Source organism: Sminthopsis crassicaudata, chromosome 4, assembly GCF_048593235.1.
Source record: "Sminthopsis crassicaudata isolate SCR6 chromosome 4, ASM4859323v1, whole genome shotgun sequence".
NCBI classification, from domain to species: Eukaryota; Metazoa; Chordata; class Mammalia; order Dasyuromorphia; family Dasyuridae; genus Sminthopsis; species Sminthopsis crassicaudata.
In genome coordinates, this window is record NC_133620.1 from 108,602,347 (window position 1) to 108,628,974 (window position 26,628).

Here is a 26,628-nt window from a genome sequence, read left to right on the forward strand (position 1 = left end):
TCTCTCCTTAAGAGGCAGCTTTAACAAGCGCCATCTCTTAAAAACTACCTTGTATTTAACTATTCTGTAAATATTAATATTTATTCCTTTTACATTTATGTTGTATATATTAGTATTTGTCCTTGTTAAATCCCCCAGTGGGTTGTAAGGTTATTATGAGTAGGGTTTGGTTCATTCTTTGTACTTGTAAGCCCAATCCCTTGCACAGTACTTTGTAACGTTCCCTCTTTGTTTTCTTAGGGTCTCTGGAGGCAGCCCTCATTTCAGTTCAGTAATCATCACACGAGGAGCCGGGGGTTAAAGTCCAAATCCTTTATTGGCGTCTGGGTTTCAGTGGAGAAGTGAAGGAGGAGAGCCTGCCCCAAGGTGGTGTGAGATGGGATGAATCTGTCTGAACTCAAGGGTTTGTGCTCCAGCACAAGTAGGCTTGTCTCTGAATCTCCCTGACTGAGGCTTCTAGCTTATATGCCCCACACTGAGTACACACCAATCATTACATCACGAGGAAACCATTATTTGTTGTAGGATTAAATCAAAGCTAAACTAGATGTAACCATTGTCTCCTCAATTCCACTTAGTACCTTGTTTCAAGTTCTGGCCCATAACAGCTCCTTGAACCGTGCTAAATTAGATAATTATTGTCTCTATAAATTCTGCTGACTTAGCACCTTGTCAGAATCCTTTGTTTCAAGTTCAGAGTTCTGGCCCCTAACAGTACTTAAAATACTCTTTGATTGATGTGCTTGATTCAGGCACCCGGAAGATCTCCTTCGGCAGGTTTCTCATGTGACTTTAGTAGTATCTTGAAGGAATCCTACATAAGGAAGGGATCATCAGAGATTTGGTTTTGGAAAAACAGCTTTTCTATCTTACCTGTGAGACTTACAAAGCAGTCCAAGATAATTCAGTGAATTTTAACCCAAAATGCTTAAAGCTTTTGAGACCGTGTATTTAACACAAGGTTAGGGAGGATTAGAAAGAGGAAGGAGTCTTCATGCACAAAGCAGGCAGGCAGGATTCCTCCTTGATTCTCTTCCTTTCCATCTGTTTAATGTTTTCAAGGATGAATTGGAAGGAAAGGAGAGAGGGAGGAAAGGAGAAATGAAAAAAAAAAGGGGGGGAAAGGAAGGAGGGGAAAAGGAAGGGAGGGAGGAAAAAAGGCTGAAAGAAACAAAGAAAACAACAGCTAGAAGCAGAGAAAACTTTGCTACTTCTGCCCTGCAAGGTCACGTGTCAAGGCTAACGGTTAGATTACGCTTCACTCAGCGTCCATCTCGGCATCCTTCACTGTGTGGTGTAACTGTCTCCCTCTCCCCCATCCTCGGGGCTCTGGCTGCCTCCGTCACTCCTCTCGTTCTTCCCTCTCCCAGCTCCCCCACCTCCCGGTCTGCAGCTCCCACACCACATTCCCAGTCTCCTTCCTCCCCGGCGCCCCTCCCCGCCCCTCCAAGTCTTCCCTTGGCCATTCACTCCCCTTCCCGAGCCTCCGGGCCCCCTGCGCTCTTCCAGCCCCCAGTCCTTTCCCTCCCACTCTTTTCCTACCCCTACTTCGGCGTCCCGGATTGGCTCAGCTCGCAGACGAGAATCGCGCTGATTGGCCGGGGACACGACCGAGACGGCCCTCTTTCGAGCCCGGTTTTCTCCGGGCGCTCCGCGGGTGGAAGCCATCTCCCGGTGTGCTATCGCCCGCAGAGGCTGTAGTCCGGCGGCTCGCCCAGGCTCCGGCTCCAGGGGTGGGAACGGGGAGGGGTGGGGAAGGGTGGAGGCGGCCCGGGTCTCGACGTGCCCTCCCGGGCCCCCCAAGGGCCATGACTGAAACGGCGGCGGCGGCGGGGCGGGAGGAGGAGAGCCCGGCGGAGGTTGGGGCTCCCGGCCCGGGCAGCTTCGCTACTGCCCAGGGGGAGCCGGAGGGCAAGCGGGCGAATGGAACCCTCCAGGCCGCGGCGAACGGGGACCCGTTGTGTGAGGCGGCCGCCGGCGGCGCGGAGAACTTTGACAAGTCCCAGGCCGGGGAGGAGGAGGAGGAGCCCCGGGCCAGGCTGGTCCCCCTGCTTCTCGGCGGCGGCGGCGGCGGGGACAAGGCCGAGGCGGAGACGGGGGCCCGCGGCCTGCGGACTGCGCTGTCCCCGCGGCGCTTCGTCGTGCTGCTCATCTTCAGCCTGTACTCGCTGGTCAACGCCTTCCAGTGGATCCAGTACAGCATCATCAGCAACGTGTTCGAGGACTTCTACGGCGTGCCCCTAACGGACATCGACTGGCTGTCCATGATCTACATGCTGGCCTACGTGCCCCTCATCTTCCCGGCCGCCTGGCTGCTGGACAAGTGTGGCCTGCGCCTCACCGCGCTGCTGGGCGCCGGCTTCAACGCGCTGGGCGCCTGGGTCAAGTGCGGCAGCGTGGCCCGGGACCGCTACTGGGTCACCATGCTGGGCCAGCTGCTGTGCTCCGTGGCGCAGGTGTTCATCCTGGGCCTGCCCTCGCACGTCGCCTCCGTGTGGTTCGGGCCTCGGGAGGTGTCCACCGCCTGCGCCACGGCCGTCCTGGGGAACCAGGTGAGAAGGGCGGGGCGGCGCGGCGGGAGGGAGGCGGAGACCCCGAGGCGGAGCGCAGTCCGGAAAGGCCGGGGTCCCGAGGTAGACCGGCGTCCGGTGTCACCTGTGGGCACGGCCCCAGCCTCGGGGAGCCCCGCATAGCGAGGGGGTCTCCGCAAAGCCCGCGGGCCGGGGGGCGTGGCACTAAATTTGGGGCTGAAATGTTAACATTTGTCAAATGAGGGGGCCTCTGAACACACTGTGTGACCTGTGGGCATTGTCACTAACCTGGGCTGAAATTGTCTCTGCGGTTAAATGAGGAACGTTCCCTGGCGCTCTCTCTGCCTTTCCCTTTCCTTCTCCCTCTTCCTCCCCCCTCCCGTTCCCTTTCCTTCTCCCTCTTCCTCCCCCCTCCCGTTCCCTTTCCTTCCCTCCCTCCTCCCCCCTCCCGTTCCCTTTCCTTCCCTCCCTCCTCCCCCTCCCCTTCCCTTTCCTTCTTCCTCTTCCTCCCCTCTCCTCCTCTCTTTTCTTCTTTGCCCCCTCTCTTTCCCTCTCTCTCTCCCCCCTTTCTTCTCTCTCTCTCTCTCTCTCAATATCTCTGTCTTTTGGTTTTGTTCTGCAATATCCAATCCACAATCCATTCTTTAGGACCCCACTTAAGGGTTTCCTTGTCAAAGATACTGGAGTGTTTTGCCATTTTCTTCTCCATCTCACTTTACAGATGAGGAAATTGAGGCAAACAGGGATTAGTGTCATGCCCAGGGTTATACAGCTAATAAGTATCTAAACCTGACTGACTCAGGTGTTCCTGACTCCAGGCCTAATGCTCTTCGCAGCGGTCCTCAAACTTTTTAAAATAGGGGCCAGTTCACTGTCCCTCAGACTGTGGGAGGGCCGGACTACAGTAAAACTCCGCCCCTCAGCCCATTTACCATAACCCCTGCGGGCTGCATCCCCAGCCATAGTTTGAGAACACCTGCGTCCACTTCATAAACTAGCCATTTTTTTAAATTGCATTACCTAAAGAGCAGTCAAAATTTTTATTATTTACTTTTAATATTTTTTTGAATTTTGAGTTTCAAATTCTTTCCCTCCTACCTCACCAATCCAATGAGAAGGCAATCAATCTGATATCAATCTTGAATATGAAATAATATACAAAATAAAGTGAAGAAAAATAAAGTGAAAAAATGAACTTCAATATGTACCCAAGGGTTTTTCAATTCTCTCTCTGGATGTGGTTAGCATGTTTTTCATTACGAGTCCTTTGAAATTGTCCTGGATCATTATATTAATCTGAGCAGCTAAGTCTTTCACAACTGATTATCATTATAATGTTGTTGTTGCTATATACAATGATCTCCTGGCTTTGCTCACTTCACTTTGCATCAGCTCATATAGGTCTTTCCATGTTTTTCTGAAACCATTCTGCTTAGCATTTCTTGTAGCACAATAGTACTCCATCACAATAATATACCACATCTTATTTAGCCATTCCCCAACTGATGAATATCTTCTTAATTTCCAACTATTTGCCACTACAAAAAAGAAGTGCTACAGATATATTTGTACATATAGGTCTTTTTCTCTTTTCTTTGATTTCTTTGGGATACACACCTAGTAATGGCATTATTGGGTCAAACAATATACACATTTTTTATTATTTTAATAGTTTTTATTTACCAGATATATGCATAGGTAATTTTACAACATTGACAATTGCCAAACTTTTTGTTCTAATTTTTCCCCTCCTCCCCCCCCCCCATGGCAGGTTGACCAATACTTGTTAAATATGTTAAAGTATAAATTAAATACAGTATATGTATACATGTCCAAACAGTTATTTTGCTGTACAAAAAGAATCGGACTTTGAAATAGTGTACAATTAGCCTGTGAAGGAAATCAAAAATGCAAGCGGACAAAAATAGAGGGATTGGGAATTCCATGTAGTGGTTCATAGTCGTCTCCCAGAGTTCTTTCACTGGGTGTAGCTGGTTTAGTTCATTACTGCTCTGTTGGAGCTGATTTGGTTCATCTCATTGTTGAAAATGGCCATGTCTGGGGCAGCTAGGTGGCGTAGTAGATAGAGCACCAGCCTTGAATTCAGGAGGACTCCAGTTCAAATCTAGTCTCAGACACTTGACACTTCCTACCTGTGTGACCCTGGGCAAGTCACTTAACCCCAGCCTCAGGAAAAAAAAAAAAGAAAAAAGAAAATGGCCACATCCATCAGAATTGGTCATCATATAGTATTGATAATGATCTCCCGGTCCTGCTCATTTCACTCAGCATCAGTTCCATGTAAGTCTCTCCAGGCCTTTCTGAAATCATCCTGTTGGTCATTTCTTACAGAACAACAATATTCTATACTATTCATATGCCACAATTTATTCAGCCAATCTCCAGTTGATGGGCATCCACTCAGTTTCCAGTTTCTGGCCACTACAAAGAGGGCTGCCACAAACATTCTTGCACGTATAGGTCCCTTTCCCTTCTTTAAGGTCTCTTTGGGATATAAGCCCAGCAATAACACTGCTGGGTCAAAGGGTATGCATAGTTTGATAACTTTTTGAACATAGTTCCAAAATTGCTCTCCAAAATGGCTAGATGTATTCACAATTCCACCAACAATGTATCAGTGTCCCTGTTTTCCCACATCCCCTCCAACACTGTGCATTATCTTTCCCTGTCATTCTAGCCAATCTGACAGGAGTATAGTGGAATCTCAGAGTTGTCTTAATTTGCATTTCTCTGATTAATAATGACTTGGAACATCTTTTTATATGACTAGAAATAGTTTCAATTTCTTCATCTGAGAATTGTCTGTTCATATCCTTTGACCATTTATCAATTGGAGATTGGCTTGATTTCTTATACATTAGAGTCAAATCTCTATATAGTTTGGAAATGAAGCCTTTATCTGAACCTTTACTGTAAAAATGTTTTCCCAGTTTATTGTTTCCCTTCTAATCTTATCTAATATGCACATTTTTAACCTGTTGGGCATAGTTTCCAAATTGCTCTTTAGAATGGTTTAGACCAATTCCCTGCATCACTAACAGTTTGTTAATGTACTTATTTTGCCTCCTTCCCTTATGAATTTTTGTGTTAGCCAATCTGATAGGTATGAAATGTTACCTCAGAGTTATTTTCTCTAATCATTAGTAATTTAAAATATTTTTTCATATGACTATAGTGAGCATTAATTTTATCTTCTGAAAATTGATTGTATCATTGGACCATTTATCAATTGAGGAATGGTTCTTATTTGAGAAATAAGTACTAGAGAAATGTGTTGTAAAAATGTTTTATATTTCTTAGTTGTCTATAGTACTTTTAGCAAAAGATAGTTTCCCTGATTATCTCTTTTAATTAGGTCTTTTTTTTGTTTTTGTTTTGATTGCTATCTCTGACATTTCTTTTCTGTCAGCCCAAGCACAGTTCTGTTCCACTCCTTATTTTAACTTTATGTGGGTGTCTTTGTCAAGTGTCTCTTTTAAGCAACACATTGTTGAATTCTAGTTTCTAATCCATTCTGCTGTTTCTGTTTTATGGGTGAATTCATCACATTCACAGTTATGATTACTAACCATATTTCCCTTCATCTATTTATCCTTTTCTGTCTCTTTATCCTGTCCCTTCAAAAATCTCTTTTGCTTCTATTACCTTCCTTTTTATTCCCTTTTTTATCATTCCTTTTATTTATTTATTCCTTTTATCATTCTTTCCCCTTCTCTTCACCTTTCTCTTATCCCTTTTCCCCACTGTTTTTCCCTTTCCCCCACTGTTTTCCTTTGGGTAAGATATATTTCTATAGCCAGAGGTGGGGGGGTGGCGCACCATGAACATACGTGTGTTATTTTCTTCAGTATTTTTGGTGACTCTTTAACCAAGCTATTAATTCTCTTTTTCATTATTTTCTTGCATCTCTGTCATTTTTCCCCCTAATTTTTCTTTTACTACTATTATCTCTTTATTTAACTCTTTCAGGAATTATTGTTGGGTATGGTTCCAAGTAGCATTTTTCTTTGAGGCTTTTTTTGGGGGGAGGGGTGGCTATTTTCACATTATTTATCTTCTGAATCTTCCTGGCCACCATAGTAATTTTTTATTGATCAAGTGTTTTTGTTATTGGTTGCTCATTTTTCTAGAGTGTTTCTTGAGTTTTTGATAATTTTGTTAAAGTCCTAATAGTGACTTTCTTGATAATTTTAGTTAAAGCTTGGCCCTTCTCATCTGTCCCAAGCTTTAGGCTTTTTCATGCTGTTTGCAGAGCTAGTCCTGGAAGTCTAAAAGTTTTTGGTGTTCCCAAGGTGGTGTGATATGCAGAGAGGTATGGTCACTGCTCTCCTTGTCTACACTCTGTCCTTGTCCAGGAGGAGTCCCTGTTTCCTCCCCTGCAGCCACAAGCATTAGCACTCTTCTTTGCTTTGGAAAGATGACGGTGGTCCCTGTTCTCCTGTTGTCACAGACACTCCTCTCTGCTCCCTTGTGATTAACCATAAGTGTTGGAACTGTGTAAGTGAGGGCAGTGAAGGGTCCCCAGGAGCTCTTTATGACATGTTGTCGATTTCCTTCCCATCTCTGGGCTGAGATTTCCCAATGCCGCCACTGCTGTTGCTGCTGCTGCTGCTACAGAATGTCCTCCAAAAGCCACTTGTTCTGGGCTACCCCCGACCCTGACCCTTTTGTCACAGCTCTCCTGCTGACCCCTCAGTCATTGCTTCAGTTTTTGGGTTGGTTTTCCACTCCAAAATCTGATGTGAGCCACTGAATGAAAGTTGTCTGTAGGGGACACTGATGGGATTCAGCAGGCATCTGCCTCCCCTGACCATCTGGGCTCCACCATAGGAGGGTCTCCCATACTTCTGTGTGATTGTAGAATAACTCACTGATTATTTTGAGCCTGGGTCTCCTCACTCTTATGCTGAGGGAATTCTTAGCACATCATGTGACCTATGGACTTGTCACTGGCCTTTTTAATTAGAAGTTTTCTCATCCATAAAATTAGGGACCCAATACTCAAGAGATTGAAAAACAATTTACATAGATTTTGTTATTCTTCAATCCCTCCTTATCCTGGCTCCTTCAGATAATTATTTCCTGTTTATCTCATGCATAGATTACTTTGTTTGCATGTTGTTTCCCCGCTAGACTGTAACTTCTCTAGGACATAGGTTGTCTTTTGCCTCTTTTTCCACCAATTTTTAGCATGGTGCCTGGCACTAATAGGGACTTAAATGTTTATTGATTGATTAAAGTTACTTTATATGATAATCCAGTGAAGGGTATTATGGATTATGGATTCATTCCTATTTTACACATGACTAAACTGAGGAGTATGGTGGGGGTACCTTATCAAGAGTAACTAGTAAAAATAGGATTCCAAGACCAGCATTCTTTCTATTGAACTTGCAAATGATTGATGAAATTTTTTCCTGCTCAAAAATTAAAAATTATTTAAAAGTGTCTATCAGTTTTATACCAGGAATTCACCTATCTCATCAACCAAACCATTATGTTTGATTTTTATCTGCTTAATTATTTTTCTAAGGACAGTCTTTTCACTGTCACAATCCAAGAATGTGAATACAAAACATCCTCAGTTGCTTTGCCTTGGTGACATCACATCCATAATATTGTGTTCAATTCTGGCCTCCACAGTTTAGGAAGAACGTGGGTAAGCTCAAGAGTTTCTCAAGAAGCATATCTCAAGAAGATCTAAAGGATCTTAAGTTTATTCTACAAGAGCATTGGTTGAAGGAACTGATGCTACTTAATCTGGAGAAAATAGTACTTGTACCGAAAGGGAGAACATGATCATTGTCTTCAAATATTTGAAGCTCTATCAGGCAGAAGAAGCATTAAGTTTGTTTCACTGTAGCTCCAGAGGGTTGAAACTTGAAGCAAAAGATAGAAGTTGGAAGGAGAAAGAGGGCAAGCAAATGTTGACTCAATATGAGGAAAAACTTCTTAAAAGAGCTGTCCAAAAAAAAAAAAAAAAACATGGAACAGGCTAAAGTAATGAGTTTCTCTTTTTTTGGAGGTCTCTAATCAAAATATGCATGATGGCTTTTTTGAGTACATTGTATTCTAGGGAGACTTATTTTACATTTATGGATTAGACTAGATGCCTTTCAAATTCTATGATTTAGTGAAAAACTAAGGATTAAAATTGACACCATTTTCAAATAGAAAATAAAACTGGCTTTTAGGTGTCTAAAATTGAGTAATTGAAGTAAAAGTTATTGGATTTATTCCATAGAATACAGTCTTTTCCTGTTTTAGTTGTTTCTAGGGTATTTATCTTTTATTAAGGGAAACATTAAGAAAGTTATAAATTGTCAGTAACTCCTCCAAATACTGATAAATTTCACTACTTTTTTAGATTTAGAAAGAATCTGTGATGAACAGTTTTTACAGTTGCTTATTTTGGTGTATATTTTATAGCTTGGTGTTGCAGTTGGCTTTTTGTTACCGCCAGTTTTGGTGCCCAACACAAAGAATGACACAGCTCTCATGTCCCAAAATATCAACATCATGTTCTATGGAACAGCATCAGTTGCAACTCTTTTGTTCATACTCACAGTCATTGGTAAGCAAACTTGTTTTTCCTAAAATTTAAGTAGGGTGGAGGAATGTAAAAGAATAATCATCTGTATTGAACTTTCTTATTCATAATATCTCAGATGTTATTTGCTTGCTTTTGGTTCATGACATCCATATACTTTTTTTGGGAATGCCACAATAATCCCAGCAACTCCAGTTTACCTTTTTAATAATGTAGTGAATTATAAGTTTACTTAATCTTGTATCTCTCTACTAATTTTTCAGTTCATTCTGCTAACCTGCTGGTTTTAAAGATTACTACATATTGGCCATTTCTTTTTCCTCTAATATTTCATCTTCTGCTAACTAGCTCAGGGTCAGACTTGCGCTTTTTTGGGGAAGTCATCTAATATGGACCACTGCCTTCTGTTAATGACAATCCTTTCTAGAGAATCTCTTGTCTTGTCTCTCCCTGCCCTCCCCTTGGCTGCCTCCTCTCCCCTTAATACTGAGTCTGAAAATGTTGGGCAAATCTTGGGCAGCAGCAGGCTGTTGGTCAGTTTCCAACTGTGGCAAATATCTGCTTGTTAGGCCACTCGGGCTGCTGCAGACATTCATCACTGAGTGTTCTCCATCTCGTCTGGTCCTGCCCTGAAGCAGTCAGTCAAAATCAGCTGCAAACTGCCACCGTCAGTGGGGAAGAAGCTCTGGGAAGGTTGGCTTTTAAAGTTTTTGCTTTCTTAAGGGGAAACAATTCTCTAACTTTGGGGGAAATTTTGGTGAAACTTGTTAAATTATTAATAAATTCTAGCAATGAAATTCAAAGGGAAAATCCACAGCACTGGACCTGTAGTAGCCAAGAGCATAATAGTGCTGAAACAGATCTTCAATGCTATGTACAATACAGTCTCCTCATTTTACTAAAGAGAAAACTGAGTGAAGTGACTATCTCAGGGTTACACAGGGAGTTAAGTGGCAGTCATAATTTGAACCCAGGTCTTTTGACCCCAAATCCAGCACTTTTTCTACTATATCATTCTGAGGAACTTAATATTTGCTGATTGAAGAAAGAAGTATCATTAAAAATGATTCTTTGTTGTAAAATACCTGTCATTTAAATGTGAATGTTATTTTTATGTGCTATCTATATTCTAATTTTCTTACTATCAATGCAACACTAATGAAAGATTACTTTTATGGAAAATATTTCTCAAATATGTTTGGTTGTTTACACAGAATGTCTCATCATAGACTGCCTTTATAAATGAAATGAAAATTGAAGGTCTAGGAACTAATTTCCCATAAAACTTATTTAAAAACTATAAATAGTTATAGTGGTTATGTTAAGTATGTAGAATCATCAATTTGCCTTGGCTTTCCTATCAGTTTATTTACTAAATCTTTATGTCAAATTGGAGCTTGCAACTTTGTAGCAATCTTTTTGTAAAGCAATATGCTTTGTGAGCATATTAAAAAGGAATAAAATAGACTATATAATTATCTGTGACCTATTCTTGTTGCCTCAGAAAGTTATATCTTTATTTGGAAAATACATAATTTAGAAATTTGCTTTTGTGGTAACCATTTTTAAACTTCCTTATTTACTTATGGCCTTCCAGTTAGATTAGGAAATATTTTGTGCTATAAAAAAGTGGGTTGGGGCAGCTAGGTGGTGCAGTGGATAGAGCACCAGCCTTGAATTCAGGAGGACCCGAGTTCAAATCTGGTCTCAGACACTTAACACTTCCTAGCTGTGTGGCCCTGGGCAAGTCACTTAACCCCAGCCTCAGGAAAAAAAGTGGGTTGTTTTAATTTCTTGTTAACATGCAAACTCTTATATTTCTTATACTTCATCCTTCCTGCTTCCAAAATGCTTGACTTTAGTGAATAATGTGAGAAAGTAAAAGCATGTGTTTACCTAATTATTATATGTTTATAAAATTTTGTTGTAGACATAAAATGCATTTTTGTAGTAGGAGTGGAAAAAAGAGTTGACTAGAAAACATGTCCTCAAAGGTGAATAAAAAATTCATCTGCCTAGATGTATTTACAGATGAATTCTGTGATATTCAAATGATGATTAACTTCTATGTTACATAAATTATTTGCTCTGAGAGAGAGAAGGTACCGTACTAAACTCCATCAATGAGAGAAATATGGTCCTGAAAAATAAAAAGAGGGATGAAATGGGGAGGGAAGAGAAAAAAGACCTACAACAATATATTCAAGAGAGTATTCACTATGGTCAAGCTGTGTTTGTACCAGGAATCCAGAGATGATTCATCATTAGGAAAGCTATTTAAACAAAAGACACAATATAAATAATAAAGCAGTAAAGATTATGTGGTTATAAAAATACATTAAAAGGACTTCATAAAATACAGTATTGATTCATCTTTTCAAAAAAAACTGACTGAAAATTATAGGAATAAAAAAACTTCAATAAGCAGTAGGTACCAAAAACTATCATCATCTGTAATAGAGAAATGCTAGAAATCTTTCTAGTTGGATTGTTATTTGATAAAGTTATGGAAATGCAATAAGAAGAGAATAAGAAATTGAAGGAGTAAACATAGGCAGAGTTGGAGCAAAATAATATCTATTTATAGATGATAATAGTTTAGAGCAGAGTGCAATTTGTAATTAGGAAATATTTAACAAAATAAATAAACAAAGCATGAATATGTGGAAGGGGGGGGTTAAGTCATTATATCTTAAATGTGGTTTAAGTGGTTCCTGTTTCTATTTAAGTAAGTGAAATAATACTGGGATGAGATTTGTCTGGCATTTCCAGCAAGTAAATTTCTTTAGAAAAGAGGCAGAACCAATCTACTTTTGACATCAAAAAAATTAAGCAAGTTTCTTAAGCATTGGCAATGTGCAAAGCACTGTGCTGGGTAATGAGGCAGATAAAGTAGAGCATGATCCTTCCCCGCATGGAGCTTGTGGACCGGAAGGGAAGTCATGACTGGACATTGAGGAAGGTAGGGCAGTTGTTGAAGCTCGTTCCAGTGTGAAGCTGGTGGTGGTCATTGTGAAGTGTGCACATGTTGTTTTCAGTTTCATCTATGCCTTCTTGATATAATTTACAGTCTAAGGATAACGTGACTTTTCAGTGACGGCGCTGATGCACTCAGGGTTGATTCTGCACAGTCAGCAAGCTGCAGCTATTGAGACTAGAGAGCAGCAGTCATACTTCACCAAAAACAGTAACACATTTAAGCACATTCATATTGGACGAGCCCACAAACTGTTCTTAGGGTCCTACCTGGTTTGTCTGCAGTTATGGTAGGGTCCTGGATTACCCTGTCCTTTATCCCGCAGTCACAGGGAAAGTACCTCAGCTGGGGCTGGGTTTGAGGGAGGAAAAGAGAAAAGAAGGGATTTGAGTCAGTAGTAGAATGAGCCCTATTTCAGCCCAGGGTGAGGCAATACAAAGCGACACTTTAGGATGCCTCTTCCCCTCGTAACAGAACTGGGTGCCATTGCCCAGGCCCCCTTTTTTATCTCTGATTTTATGCTTAGGTAAAGTAAAGAATGTGGGCAGTAGAGGCTAGGGGAGTTAGTTTCCCTGTTTGGCCAGGAGAGGAGTTGGCTGCCAGTGATTACAGTTAGCATGTGTGCTCTAGTCAATAAACTCAATGAAATTCACATTTGGAGTAAAAGGTTCTTTCACACTTCTTGGGGGAAAAACATCCAGACTTTCATTTTGCTATAATTAACTCAAAATCTTAATATCAATTTCATTATTGTTTCATAAGAATACAGTTTTCTAATTCTAAAAGCTTAGTGTAGAGTTGTGAATTATATATTACTAGTGACAATAAGATGAGACATCATCTAACAAGAGACTTGCAAGAATGACAACAGACTTCTCCATCACAAAGAATCAGAGTGTAAAGAGGAAAAGGAACAGCAACAGTTTTAACATTTTACTTTCTTATTAGAGAAAAGACAATGGGGAGTAAATATCTTTTAAGTTATTTACTAAATGTAGTTTTATATAAGACCTGTCTGGAAATAAACATCCAGGTTAATTTAACAATTTTGATTTTAGACTACCAATCTTGAGCAACTTCAACAGGAATTTTGAAGAATTCTAAGGTTAGAAAAAGCATCTTCCTGCCTCTCAAGCAGCAATGTACATAAACCATTTTGGAAAAAGAATTATTCCTTAGCAAACGTCACCCTAAAACTGATGCTAACTTTTCCCCCTTTTCTATTTTTCACATTATTGAATTTATTTTTATTCTATCAATATTGAATTTTGCCCAAACAAATATTACTTGCTCATTTTGTCTCCTAACATATATTCTCTCTTATCTAAAATCTTATCCAATCACCTTTTACAGAAAGTTAGGTAGGAAGTCTAATAATGTTCATAGCTTTTATTGCCCATATTGGGATTAGGAAAATAAAAGATAATATCAAGTATTCATTGAAAACATTGGATTATCTATCACAATGCTATCAAGGTGGTCTGGACTAGTATTATGAGTACCTCACGCCAGAAGTATTATATTTTTTAATATCCTCAGTTCAGCCTCTGGCTTGTCTATTAATAATAGAATAGGTTAGCAAGATCCAGCACTTCCCTTAGGCTTGACTTAGAATAAGACTTTTGAGTTGTAGGAGTAGTATTATATCAAATGATGCATTTGATTAAGATTTTTATAAGTTTATTATATCATTTCATTTGACTAACGTATGGATGTATAGGCTTGTTTAAATCTGAAGTTTGGCTTTAACAAAATAAATTGAGTCTAGAAATAGAATTTCTTGAAAAATGAAAAATTCTTCATTTAATACATACTGAATAGTATTGCTGTTCAGCAGAACCATGGCATGATTTTGGTGTGTTTTCAATCCACTTTGGTTAAATGGCCAATTCTTTTATCCCTGAAGAAATTAATATGCATAAACTCAGGAAAAAGAGTTGAAATGATTCTGTTTCACAAATAATTAGGTAAAAATTAGAAGCTTTACTAAAAGAGTTTCTTTAGATCTTTAAGTCAAAAATGAATCAGAGACCTTTAATCACATTCATTAATATAACTGTTGACTCTTTTATTTTTCTAGCTTTCAAAGAAAAGCCTCGGTATCCACCAAGTGAAGCTCAAGCAGTTCTCCAACAAAATCCCCCAGAGTATTCTTATAAAAAATCAATAGTGAATTTATTTAAAAATATTCCCTTTGTGCTTTTGCTAATTAGTTATGGTAAGTAAAGTATTTTCTTTTCTTTGATATAGTATGTTTGTAGAGTATACAACACTATGGTTATTTTTATTTGGTTGGATTAACCTGTCATTATCAAGTAAAGTTTATTAAACTTTATGTGAAGGATTCTGAATTTCTATGCATAAATGTAAGAAAATGCCTGGTTACAGTTCATTGTTAAGGCAAGATGGGCCTCTAGCAAAGAGCCCATTTTTCTTTTTGTGGACTCGACCCCCCACAACATAGTTGCTTCTTAGACTTTATTTTTTATTATGGTATTTTATCTCCATTTCTTTATAATCAACTCCTTTTGACCCCTGGCAGTTTGACTTCTGTTTTGACTAAATAAAGTCAATCATAATTAACATTTTTCTCTGGTCTTATTTTGAATCTCTTCATTTCTTTTATTATGATTAAAACCCTTTTTTCCTTGCTATTTTTTCTAGTCTCTCCCCATTCCTGTTTTCCTCACTTTTCTGCATTTCTATGACCAAGGATTTTTTGGTTGGCAAACTAACTACTTGATCTGTTTTCCTTGAGCAGTATTCATTACTCAGCTTTTAATTATATATAGAATTTTGTGGTAATTGTTTTATGTGTATTATTCTTTTCTCACCAATAAAGACTTGAGGATAAGGACTTTGTCTTGGGCTTCTTTTATATTGTTCATATTGTGGGAGCTGTATAGTAGACACCCAGTAGTTGGATTTTTTGTTTGAGAGATGTGGTTTATTAAGTTTCCAGGGCTTGAATTGAATTTGATAGATTGAATCAGAATAATAATGAATTGTGTTTTGACAGAATTCTACCTTAATTATATCTGGTAAATTAAAGGAGATAGGTTTTTTTGTAGGTAGATTTTATTAGCTCAAATTCTTTATTATAATATTTAATTTTTCTTCAATTACATGTTAAAACAATTTTTAGCTATTTTTTAAATAGTTTTGAGTTCCAAGTTTTATCCCTCCTTTTCTCCTCCCTCCCGGAGAATAGTAAGCAATCTGATTTAGGTTATGCAATCATTTCCATAGTAATCATTTTGTACAAGAAAACTCAAGGAAGGAAGGAAGAAATGCTTCGGTCTGTAGTGAGACAACATTTGTTCTTTCTCTGGAGAAAAGTGTTTTTCATCATGAGTTCTTTGGGATTGTCTTGAAATATGTATTACTAAGAATATCTGAGTCCTTCACAGTTGTTCATTATACAATATTGTTGTTACTGTGTGCAATATTTTACTAGTTCTGCTCACTTCACTTTGCATCAGTTCATGTGTTTCCAGATTTTTCTGAACTCATTCTGTCCAATATATTCCATTATATAGTCATATGCTACAGAAGTGAGGAACTTCTGACTCATTTGCTTAATCAATCATAGGTGATGATGGGCTGAAAGCTAGGTACAATAACTTCCCACTGTTTGAGTTCTATTAAGTAGATAATCATGTATAACCTGAGAATGATGTTATAAATACCCAAATAGCCCTTGGCACCCTGATATATCACAACTTGTTCAACCATTCTGCAATTGATGGGCATCTTCTCAATTTCCATAGCTCATATTCCATAGCTCTTCCCTTTATTAGCCCTCTAAAAATGAATTTTCAGTTTGGATTAAAATGTTTTTTGCTACTATCATATTTTATGGACTAGTACATTTAATGTTTTCTATTGTTATAGGTATTATGACTGGATCATTTTATTCAGTCTCAACACTGTTAAACCAAATGATCTTGACATATTATGAGGTAAGATTTTGCCTAAAATTTTTAATTAGCTGTATAGTAATAAGCCACTTTAAGGAATATCTTATAAATGTTCTGTCCTTGATTCATTAATTTTTGCATGATTAAATTTCTTTTCTTTATTTGCATTGAAAAAAGAAATAAAAACTAATTCTTAAAGATTTAAACATGAGTAGCATTTTTCATAGTTGTCATTGACAGAATTTAATCAACTGGTATTTATGCAGATTTTGATAACTGATGATGAAGATACAGAAAAAGAAGACATGTTAAAATACTAGGAGGAAAAGCAAAAATAAAATAATAAAATAAGCAAATATCTCTGTTTGATCCAGTATATCTTTGACTCCTCAGTAGAAAAAAAACAATTTTTAGATAATTGTAAATTCCTTAAAATTACTGGGTTTATAACTACATAGAATAAATGGATTATTTTCATAGATTAAAAGGTTCGGGGTTTTTTTTTTTGTTATTGTTGAAGTGTTATCTCCTTCACTCTATCTAGATTTATACCTATTGCAGAGACTAAATCTTCTTACTTTGCATGTTAGTTTTATTTGATTGCTTAAAATTAAAATTCCTCCAAGAAAATACAGAAATATGAAGAACCAATTTGAGTTAAAGAGAGTGTCTAATTAATGCTATATGAAAACTGTTGTAAGGGAGAAGAAATCAGTGCTGGACTGATTGGGCTTACTCTAGTTATAGCAGGAATGGTGGGCTCCATTCTTTGTGGCTTGTGGCTGGATTACACCAAAACATACAAGTAAGTGAAAATGATAAATGTGCTATAATTTAGTTCTCTGTAATAGTAAATGTTACAACCAGAGTGACTTTAATAGGGACTTTTGATTCTAGAAGAAATATGAGATATGGCCAACAAGATTATTTTTTTTCCTCCTGTGTGTTAAATGTTAAAAAAAAAATTGTAGACTTCTAAATATAGTTTTTATCATAGTAATGAGAGCTTCCTGGCTTCATACCTATGAAGTAAGTGGTCCAATCCATTATCTAAGTGCATTGCTTTTTAAATTCATATTCTCATATAAAGAATATTGTTGCACAGTGGAAATACTTAGTCTTCAAAACTTTATTGTTTTCTCAAAAATTAATGGTATTATGGTATCCTTATAGTAGAAATGCCTGCTGAATCCTTGTAAAATTGACTGCTGATTTGATTTTTGAATTTTTGACCATCTTTTGACCTGACTAGAATAGCATTATAGATATCCTAAATCTAAGGAATTAATTCTTCCATTCTTCCTTTTCTTTGATTTAGGAACCTCTCAATGGTTTCTAGCGGGACCTGTCCCAACCCCATTCAAAAAGTAATAAATCTAGCTTCTCTACTAGACTCAGTAAAAGGGGCTCAGTATTATTTGTTGAATATAAAGTTCTGACTACAAGGTTATTGTAATTATTTCATTCAGAAAGTTCTATGAGATCAACTGCAGTGCCACAGAATGGAAAATCTGTTTTTTCCAAAGGTTTTTTTTTTCTTCTAATACTGAGCCTTTTTGTTGTTGTTATTCCAATGTACATTATCCCCACTAGGATTCAACTAGACCAAAAACAAAGGATTTGATTGGTGGGAGGGAGAGGAGGTAAGTAAGCTTAAAATGATGAAATAGATGTGGATTTCAAATTTTTTCTTCTAAAATTGTAGAATGACAACAATCCCAATCTCTCAAAGACCAAAGAAGAGATAACTAATCATTTTTGAATATCAAGGAAATTTTCTCTCTAAGGTTTCAGAGTAAATTTCTAAAACCTCATACATTTATAACATGAAAAACCTTCAGAATTCCATGGAAAATAAATTTTTATTTCAGAAGCAATTATTGGAGCTTATTTATACATTGGATAATTGTTTGGATTTGTTGGCCTTTAAAGTCTCTTTCAGTTTTAATATTATATGACCTTCTGCCTCTCCTCTTACTCTTGCTATCATTCCACTCATTCATTCCACAAAAACCTAGCAAAACCTAGAGTGTGCTTAATGACTCTGCCTTAGGTATTATAGATTATACAGATATAATGTGTGCCTTACAATCTAATGTGCAAGATAAGTATAGATAAAAAGTTAAGTAACAAAACAAGCATTATTATAGGAAATAAACGATTGTGTCATTGTCACCAACGTATTGTAGGAATTCAGGAAAGGGAAAAATTATTCTGGATAAAAGTAGTCAGAGAAAGTTTTGAAGAGAATATAGGATTTAAACTAAGCCTTGAAGGATGAGAAAGGATGTTGTCTCCTTCAGAAGTACAAATAGCCATGTTTTTTATTTATTCCACAGTCCCTATTCTGTGTAGGTATGAACTCTGACTTTGAAAGGAACTAAAACCCACTCACTATCTTTTGTGACTAAATCTGATCTCTGTGTTGACAATATAATACTTTTGAATCTTGACCATTAGAAAGTAGTTACTGCACAGATATGGCAATAGTCGGCTATAGGGTTTTTTTGTTGTTGTTTGCTTGGATTTTTTTGTGGGGGTTGTGGTCAGGATATTCAGGTTCTAATAACAACAATAATAATTGTGTTTTGTTTTTTGCTGTTTTTTTTTTAGACAGACTACTCTAATAGTTTACGTGTTGTCTTTTATTGGAATGGTTATATTTACTTTCACCTTGAACCTGAAACATCTTTTCATTGTGTTTATTACTGGAGGAGCACTTGGGTAAGAATCTTGGATTAGAGTTATAGACTTTTGGAATTAGAAAAGAAAGGAATAAATACTATTTCAGTATTGAGAGATTTATTGTAATAACTTAAAAAAAGGCCTTCCATTTCATCCAAAGGTGCATTGTTTAAACTTTGCAAAAATTTATTGGTATCTGAACATGTGAAGCTACTTAAAAGGGGAAAATAGTTTTTTGTTTGTTTTTGCTATGCACACATTACAAAGGTAGGGAATAGGAAAAAAAGCTGCTTAATCAATTCAGTTTTACTTAAGTGTAAAGACAAATTTGATTAAAGAGAGTTATAGGTTAAGAAATTAAGTGTAAAAATATATAAAATTTAGAACAAAATTAAACTTGGACTGGTTCATGTTCTCCAATAGGGAGAATAGTGAACTGGAGTGGCAAAAGGAACTCTATGATTTAGAAGAAGCAGAACAGACTTGAAATTAGCCATGAAAGAGTTTTACTATGGTCAAAGGAGCTGTAGCAGGGCATTCTCTAGCTCATTCAACTCTGAATCCAGCATGTTGGTAAAGGAAAAAATGTGTCTAGATGAAGCAGAACAACTGAATCAGTATATGAAGGAATCTTTATGATGAATATTTATTTTAATTGTGCATTTGTTTTTCTAGCTTCTTCATGACTGGTTATCTCCCCTTGGGTTTTGAATTTGCTGTTGAAATCACATACCCTGAATCTGAAGGCACTTCATCGGGTCTTCTGAATGCTTCTGCACAGGTAAATTTCTGATCATTCTTTAATTTCAGCATATTCTGGCCAAACAGTCTTTGCTGGAAATTTAAAAGAATGTATAATAGGGATGTCTGCTAATATTTTCTCTCTGATAGAGAGTGCTTTGTGTCCAGAGTTGTCCCTTAAAGTAGTAGATTTCCAGAGTACAAATTAGAAAAATAAAAATTGTTTGAAAAAGTCCTCTCTAACTTAAAAAATATATATATAAAGTTTAATCCATTCTATCAGCAGGTCTTTATCATGTATTTTTAATTACTATGTGCCTAGGTTCTTGATATAAAAATAACAGAAGCGATAGAACTGGTTCCCTATAAGAAGGCAAAAATCCTTCGTATTTCCATAAAATTTTCTTATCTTGTCTTATTTCAGTTATTTGGAATTTTTTTTACATTGGCTCAAGGAAAGCTTATTTCAGAACATTGCCCTCTTGCTGGAAATCTTTTCCTTTGTGCATGGATATTTTTAGGCATCATTTTAACAGGTAAGTTAATGATATTAATTTTGTAAAAAGTATTTATATTTAATTCTTCATGTAATTTGAGTGTCAAATGTTCTACTGTTGGTGGATAAGATTCATTTGTGCAGAATTCTCAGAAATATAGCTAATATGGTGCAGTCTTGTCCCTACTATAGAATCTCTGTCTGTCTCTATTTGTCTGTCTGTCTTTCTCATTCTTCCCTTATAAGATCGGAATTCAGCTTATTTCTAGAGCATTTAAATTAACTCGCTTGCAGGGCACCTTGTAAATATTTGGATCATATTTATTACAAAGCAGAAACAGATATAAGTGGAACTCTAAAACCAAGTCTCAAAGAAAGGAACAAACAATATTTTAAAAGATATCCCAAGATATCACTGGTCCTAGGGAGGTCAAATATTGGTCCCTGTCAGTCTTTATCTTCCAGTGGGTTACTACTATATTCCATAACTGTTGTCTGCCATTTTTCTTGTAGGTATTGTTTGATGATTCTAAAACTCCCATCATCCTACCAATAGTGAGGCTTCTTCATTCCCAGATTAGTGCCATAACTTATAAAAAAAGGAGAGTGCTTTTCTTTTTTCTCTCTTTTGGATTTTTAAATGTCTCTTTTGGCATATAAAATATCCACTAATTTTTTAAGATAATAATTATAAGGGAAATTAAAAACAAAGTGAGCAACGGTAGTCCTCATTTGAATTTTAAAACAAACTACTGTGCTTAAATAATACCAAAAAATATCACTGTTAAATTGTTAAATTTACAAATTTAAGTGCTTTTAAAATAACTTATTTAAAAGATATTTGCATGAAGCCAATTACCTATTCTAATGATCTGGATTACTGCAACAGCATCAGTGATAGGATAATAAATAAGGAGACACTTTTCTGATCATAAATTATAACTAAAGTATTCTCAGCTGATTTTAGAAAAGTATACTTTATATGCTCATTTACAAAGTATTATACTAATATATATTCTTTTCTGTTTCAGCATTAATTAAATCTGATCTGAAAAGACACAATGTAAACTTAGGAGCTCGGAGCATGGATATTAAAGCTGTGGGTGATATTTTCATCATTTTACCTAACATTAAGAAACTGTATATTAAATGCAAAATCATTCTTTCTAATTTGATGGCTTTTCAGCTTCTTAGGTGTCAGAAATATTTTTACATGGTAGACATTATAATAATAAATGTTTTATCTTCTGATTCTTTGCACAGGTGCCTGTCAACAGTCCTGAAGAATGAAAATCAAAAAATATTATGTTGGCCAAACAGTCAGAATCAAAAATTTGCAGCGAATGGAAAAATTCAGTAGAAATAATGTGCAATTTTTGTGTAATACTAAGCAGGATGAATTGTAATAATCAGATCTGTGTATGAGCAGTCAGAATTGATCTGCAAGTTATGGGAGATAGAACTTTACTTGAAAATAATTATGTGAATTATAAATGCACAATTACTTTTGCCTAAAAGATGTTACAACATTTTAACACTATTTGTTATTTATCAAACAGTTTTACATTTTTATAATAGCACATCTCTGAAAATATGAGCATTTCTGCATTTACTTTTTGAAAATGGAATATTTTTCTATTTTTTTAAACAGAGTGGCAACAGAGAACACGTTCTCATTTAATATATTTAGGATTGTGACTTCTTTTCTAAGATAATTCTTTTTTAAGAGAATAAATTCTCTTTTTAGCAAAGGAGAAACAAAATGCTTTTAGTGTTTTATTATGGGCATAGATGAAAATCAGGCAGTCTGGTTTTGGTGAAGAAAAAACTAGCCTTGGATTCTGAATTCTGCTTCTGTTACATCCAGGCTGGGTGGTCTCAAGAGCCTCAGTCAACTCTCTTTAGACTATAAGTTACAAAATAATTGCTGAATTGAATTGATAAAAGAAGTTTCCTCACCAGTATTTCTCTATATTAATGAAATCACAGATCTAGATCCCTTCCTAAATGTATAAACATGCCAGACTCTAAAAATCCAGAACTTGAATGTATACTTTCTTAACTGCTTATTCATGATATCTGCCAATCTGTTAATATGTGCTTATAGTATACAAACATGAAGCTACTGACCCAGTAAGAGGGTTGTTTGTGCTTGGAGTTCTCTACTGCCCAATAGGAGTCTTGTATTTCATATTGACTATAAAACAACAACTGTCAAAATTCTATCCCGTGTTTTATTATGAGAGCAGTAGAATAGCACTAAACCACTTCTGTTTAGTCGTGATATAATCACCTTGTGTTTTTTATCTTGGAGGCTGCTAAGATAGAAAAACTCCCATTTGCTTTATAGTCATAGGTTTTCTTAGTGAAGTCTCCTTTAAACGTAGCTATTTCTTGGCATAATTATTCCAACTATCCAATTGCAAGTCTTTGGATTTTATCTTCCTCACCATCTACCATGTACCGTTTTAGAAATTATGCTATGTAACACAGATATAGCACATAAGCCAAGGAGTTCTTCATGAATGTGTCAGAGAAGAGCCGTGTTCTCTTTACCCCATAAAAAAGCATTTACAAGAACCTTAACTATTCTTATGGCAGTCTGCTCCTTCATGTGTACAAGCAAAGAATTGTCTGAGTGTTTTCCCATAGTGCCTACTAGAGTGTTTATTCTGGATACCCTGGACATGTTGCTGACTGAAAAATTGTACTGTTTTGTATAATATAACCGTACTGACAGTCCATAAGACCTAAAATTTTTTCTAGGTTTTGGATTCTACTTGAAATCTTTTTAAGGAAATATCATAATGGTAGCTAAAGTCTTGAATAATTGCATTATTTACATCCAGTTCACACATAAATTAGCCTAAACATGGAAATCCATGAGAAATGCCCCTTTGTAGTTGGATAATCCTGATGTGAGAAGGATCCATGGACAGATTTATATTTAAATTATAATTAATTCTATACAGCCAAGACATAATAATCAAAATAGCTGCCTATATATTAAAAATCAGGAGCCCTCGATTCTCATTCTAGATCTACTAAATGACTATCTAAATGACTTAACAAATCATTTAACCTCACTGGGACTGCTGACGAATCTGTTAAAATAGAATCTTTCCTTTCCTAAAATATTTACTATGCTAAATACTTTAGCCCAGGTTGAGTTGAGTGGAATCTGTTAATTGGTATCCAAGGCTTGTATGCCTCAATCTGTGCTATTGAATGGACTGTGTGATTCATCTACATCCCAGTTTCTTAAACTATGGGTCACATATGGAATCTCATAAATGAATGTGGGGGTTGTGAAATGATGATTTATTATCAGTAAATGTTTGATTTAAATACCTATTTTATATATTTATATACCTGAGGTCATCTATATAGTTCTCAGATTGCAAGTGAAAAAAGTTTTAAAAAGCCCTGATCTACATCATGGATACACATGATCCTTATATCCTTCTTAATGGCCTGCTTGAATGATGATAATTCAATTATAAAGTGCACAATAAAACATTCTTTGGTATTCAGACCACAATGGGTATTAATAGGAATGTATTTAAAGAAATGTTAATGTGATTATTAAATGATTTATTTTTCAGACTCTTAAAATTAAGACTTTAATAGGCACTTGCTTTTAAGGCCCCTGAGATTTTTGTACAACACAATTAAAACTGGAATTATTGTCTTTTGAAAATTGTTATGTATGTATATTTTCCCCTAGGTTTTTTTTAACCTGAGTTAACAAAAGAAAAAATGATGGAATATAGATTTCCTTTATGTGAACTAGAGCTACAGTTTAAAACTAAGTGGAAAAGGACTGTGTCAACATACTATCATTTATATCTTGGATTGGATTCCCCTCATTTATGAAGAGTTTTTGTTAAATTATTTCAGTGATGTATTAAGTGGAACAAAGATGATGAGGATTTTTTTCCTTCACAAATATTTCATTTCATTTGTTTGAAGTGATGAGAGCCCAGTTTCACTAAATACCAAAAATGATTCTCTTGAGCTCCAATGATTCATAACAACTTTTGGTGCTTGTTTTTGTTTGAAACTGGTCATTTGAAACTTAACAACACAAGTAATCCTTTCTGTCATTCTAGAGAATGTGCCTTCTCCCTGAACCTTCTGGCGTGCACCTTAGCTCACCCTCCAACTAGGCTTTTTGGGCAGGAATGCCATTGCTAAACTTCTTGATGTAACAGGTTTTGTTTGCATGAGGCTATATGAGTGCTCCTTGCCCTGCTAGCACTAAGAGAGTATGTTGTCTGCTTCCATAAAAATGCCTTTCTAAGTTTTGCAAAGATGACTTGTTTGTTCTGTATATTGGGAAAAGTTCATATAAGATGTATTTGTTTAACGCAGAGTAACTGCATTCATTCTTGTTTTCTTGGAGTTTGAATTATCACTGACATTTTTTCATGTTCCTTTGTTTGTCTAAATGGTACGTTTGTTCTCCAGTATTTCTAAATTGAAATGAATTTATTTTAAAAAAAATTCATGACTTGTTATTTGCTGTTTTATTTGATGGGGGTTGGGAAGTGGGAAGATGCATAAAATACAAAGAACTAAATAAGCTCTGAAATGTGAGAGGAAGGCTTCTATTGCCACTTAAGCATTAAAAACCAAACTTGTGAAGCTCAATTTCTATCTGCTGCAGCAGGAGTATCAATACTAAGTCATATATAAAAATCCCTGAAGATTCCTATAGATTGTTTCAAAATTTAATGTCAACTACATTTATTGCACTTTTACTCATTTTGTTAAATATTTCCCAGTTATATTTTAATATGTCTCAGGCCATGCTGGCTACAGGCCATAGCCTCTCACTGAATCTTACCTTCACAGGTCCAGCCCAGTCCTGTCACCTGTATGGATTTATAGTACAGTATATGTATGTGTGCGTGTGTGTGTATGTATATATATGTGTGTGTGTGTGTATGTATATGTATAATATAGGTTCTGTCCTCACATAGTGGGTTATGTGTGTGTGTGTGTGTGTGTGTGTGTGTGTGTATGTATATGTATAATATAGGTTCTGTCCTCACATAGTGGGTTGGCTATCCCTCCTAGCTTTGTATTAATTGACAACTTGATTCCATACTACTTATAGCTTTATCCCTGTCCTTGATAAGAAATGTTAAACCACAAATGTCTGAAATTTCCCTCAGGGTCTTCACTGGAGACCCCCTACCACCTTGACATAAAACTGCTGTTCTCTGAATTCAGCCATCCAACCAACTCTGAATCCGCTTACATGTATTATTATGCAATCTAGAAAATAAGTATTTTTCCTGAAACTCTGCAATGATAACAACTTAACTAGCATTCATATAACACTTAAAGATCTGCAAAGCATTTTTTTTAAATCTCTTCTTCCCAACAACCCTGGGTGATGATTGTAATTATCCCCATTTTACAAATGAAAAAACTGAGGCAGGCAGAAGTTAAGTGGCTTGCCTTGTCAAATGTAAATCTTTGGGACTAGATTTGACTTTAGATTATCCTAATCAGGTCTAGCACTCAATCTGTCACCTAGCTGTCTGGTATTTAATCCACAGCATTTCTCTGGTCCACCAGGTTGATAATCATCACAGAAAAAGGAAAACAGCTTAGTCTGAGGTGATGGTTATGAATGAAGCTAGGCTAGCTCTTATCATTACCACCCTTTTTTCTGGATACTCACCAACCATCTCTAATGATCCATTTCAGAATTTTCCCATGAAGTGAAGTTTGCAGCTCCTGTTATGTTTGCTTTTTTAAAAAAGGGCATTTGCCCTTCTCCAGTCTTGAAGTACAGGTAATTTTTCTGTTTTTCTATGATCTGAAAGATATCACCGATGATGACTTTGTGGTCACATCTGCCAATTAATATTTGAGAATTTAGTTTCTGTAGGATAGATTAATCCTTGAAACAAAATCTTGGAGCTTATTTTGTCAAGCCTTCACAGGACTTATGAACCCCATGTATAGTGCCTCTGACCAGTGGCATCCAGGCTCAACACAAAGACATCTAGAGATAAGGAAACACCGCTGCTGAAGAGTCCACTTTTGGACATTCTAATTGTTAGGGAGCTGTTCCTTATTCTGAACTGGAATCTGATTCCCTGTACTTGCGTGCTTTTTGTTGGTCAGCCATTTCAGTCATGTCTTGCTCTTTGTGACTCCGTTTGGGGTTTTTTAGGCAAACATGCTAGACTAGTTTGTCATTTCCCTCTCCAGCTCATTTTACAGATGAGGAAATGGAGGCAAATGGTGTTAAGTGACTTCCCCAATGTGTCGCAATTCATTAATGTATAAACTCTGTATTGAAAGAACTCAGTTTTCTGCCTCTAGGCCTGAGCTCCACTGCACCACCTGGTTGGACCATTTTGCTAATTATCACTCTTAATTCTTCCTCCAGTATCAAGCAGAACAGATCGGATCCCTCTTTCACCAGAAAACCCTTAAAAGTATTTGAAGAAAATTATCACACATCTTCTAAGTCTTCTTCAAGCTAAACATTCTCTTGTTCTTAGCTGATTCTGCCATTCATCTTACAGAAGTTGCTGAAAAAATTGGCAAATGGGATTACTGAGCCATTATCAGTGATTTCTGAAAAATCATGAAATAGGTTTCCCAGGGCTCACTTTCCTAGCTATCACCCTCACTTTAGCTTCCTGACAAAGGCTATAATTAGAGTACTTTCCCTCAAGGGC

At 36.8% G+C, this 26,628-nt stretch overlaps 1 protein-coding gene across 1 annotated transcript; it reads left to right on the forward strand.

The window, feature by feature from the left end:
- The first annotated feature begins 1,558 nt into the window (after positions 1–1,558).
- FLVCR1 (FLVCR choline and heme transporter 1) lies at positions 1,559–24,357 on the forward strand. The gene is made up of 10 exons (XM_074309121.1): positions 1,559–2,552; positions 8,982–9,126; positions 14,160–14,297; positions 15,974–16,041; positions 16,701–16,804; positions 18,613–18,723; positions 19,360–19,465; positions 19,850–19,961; positions 20,953–21,020; positions 21,185–24,357. Exons 1-10 carry the CDS (start codon positions 1,809–1,811, stop codon positions 21,209–21,211), a joined length of 1,623 nt encoding a protein of 540 aa, XP_074165222.1. The 5' UTR covers positions 1,559–1,808; the 3' UTR covers positions 21,212–24,357.
- The last annotated feature ends 2,271 nt before the right edge of the window (positions 24,358–26,628 follow it).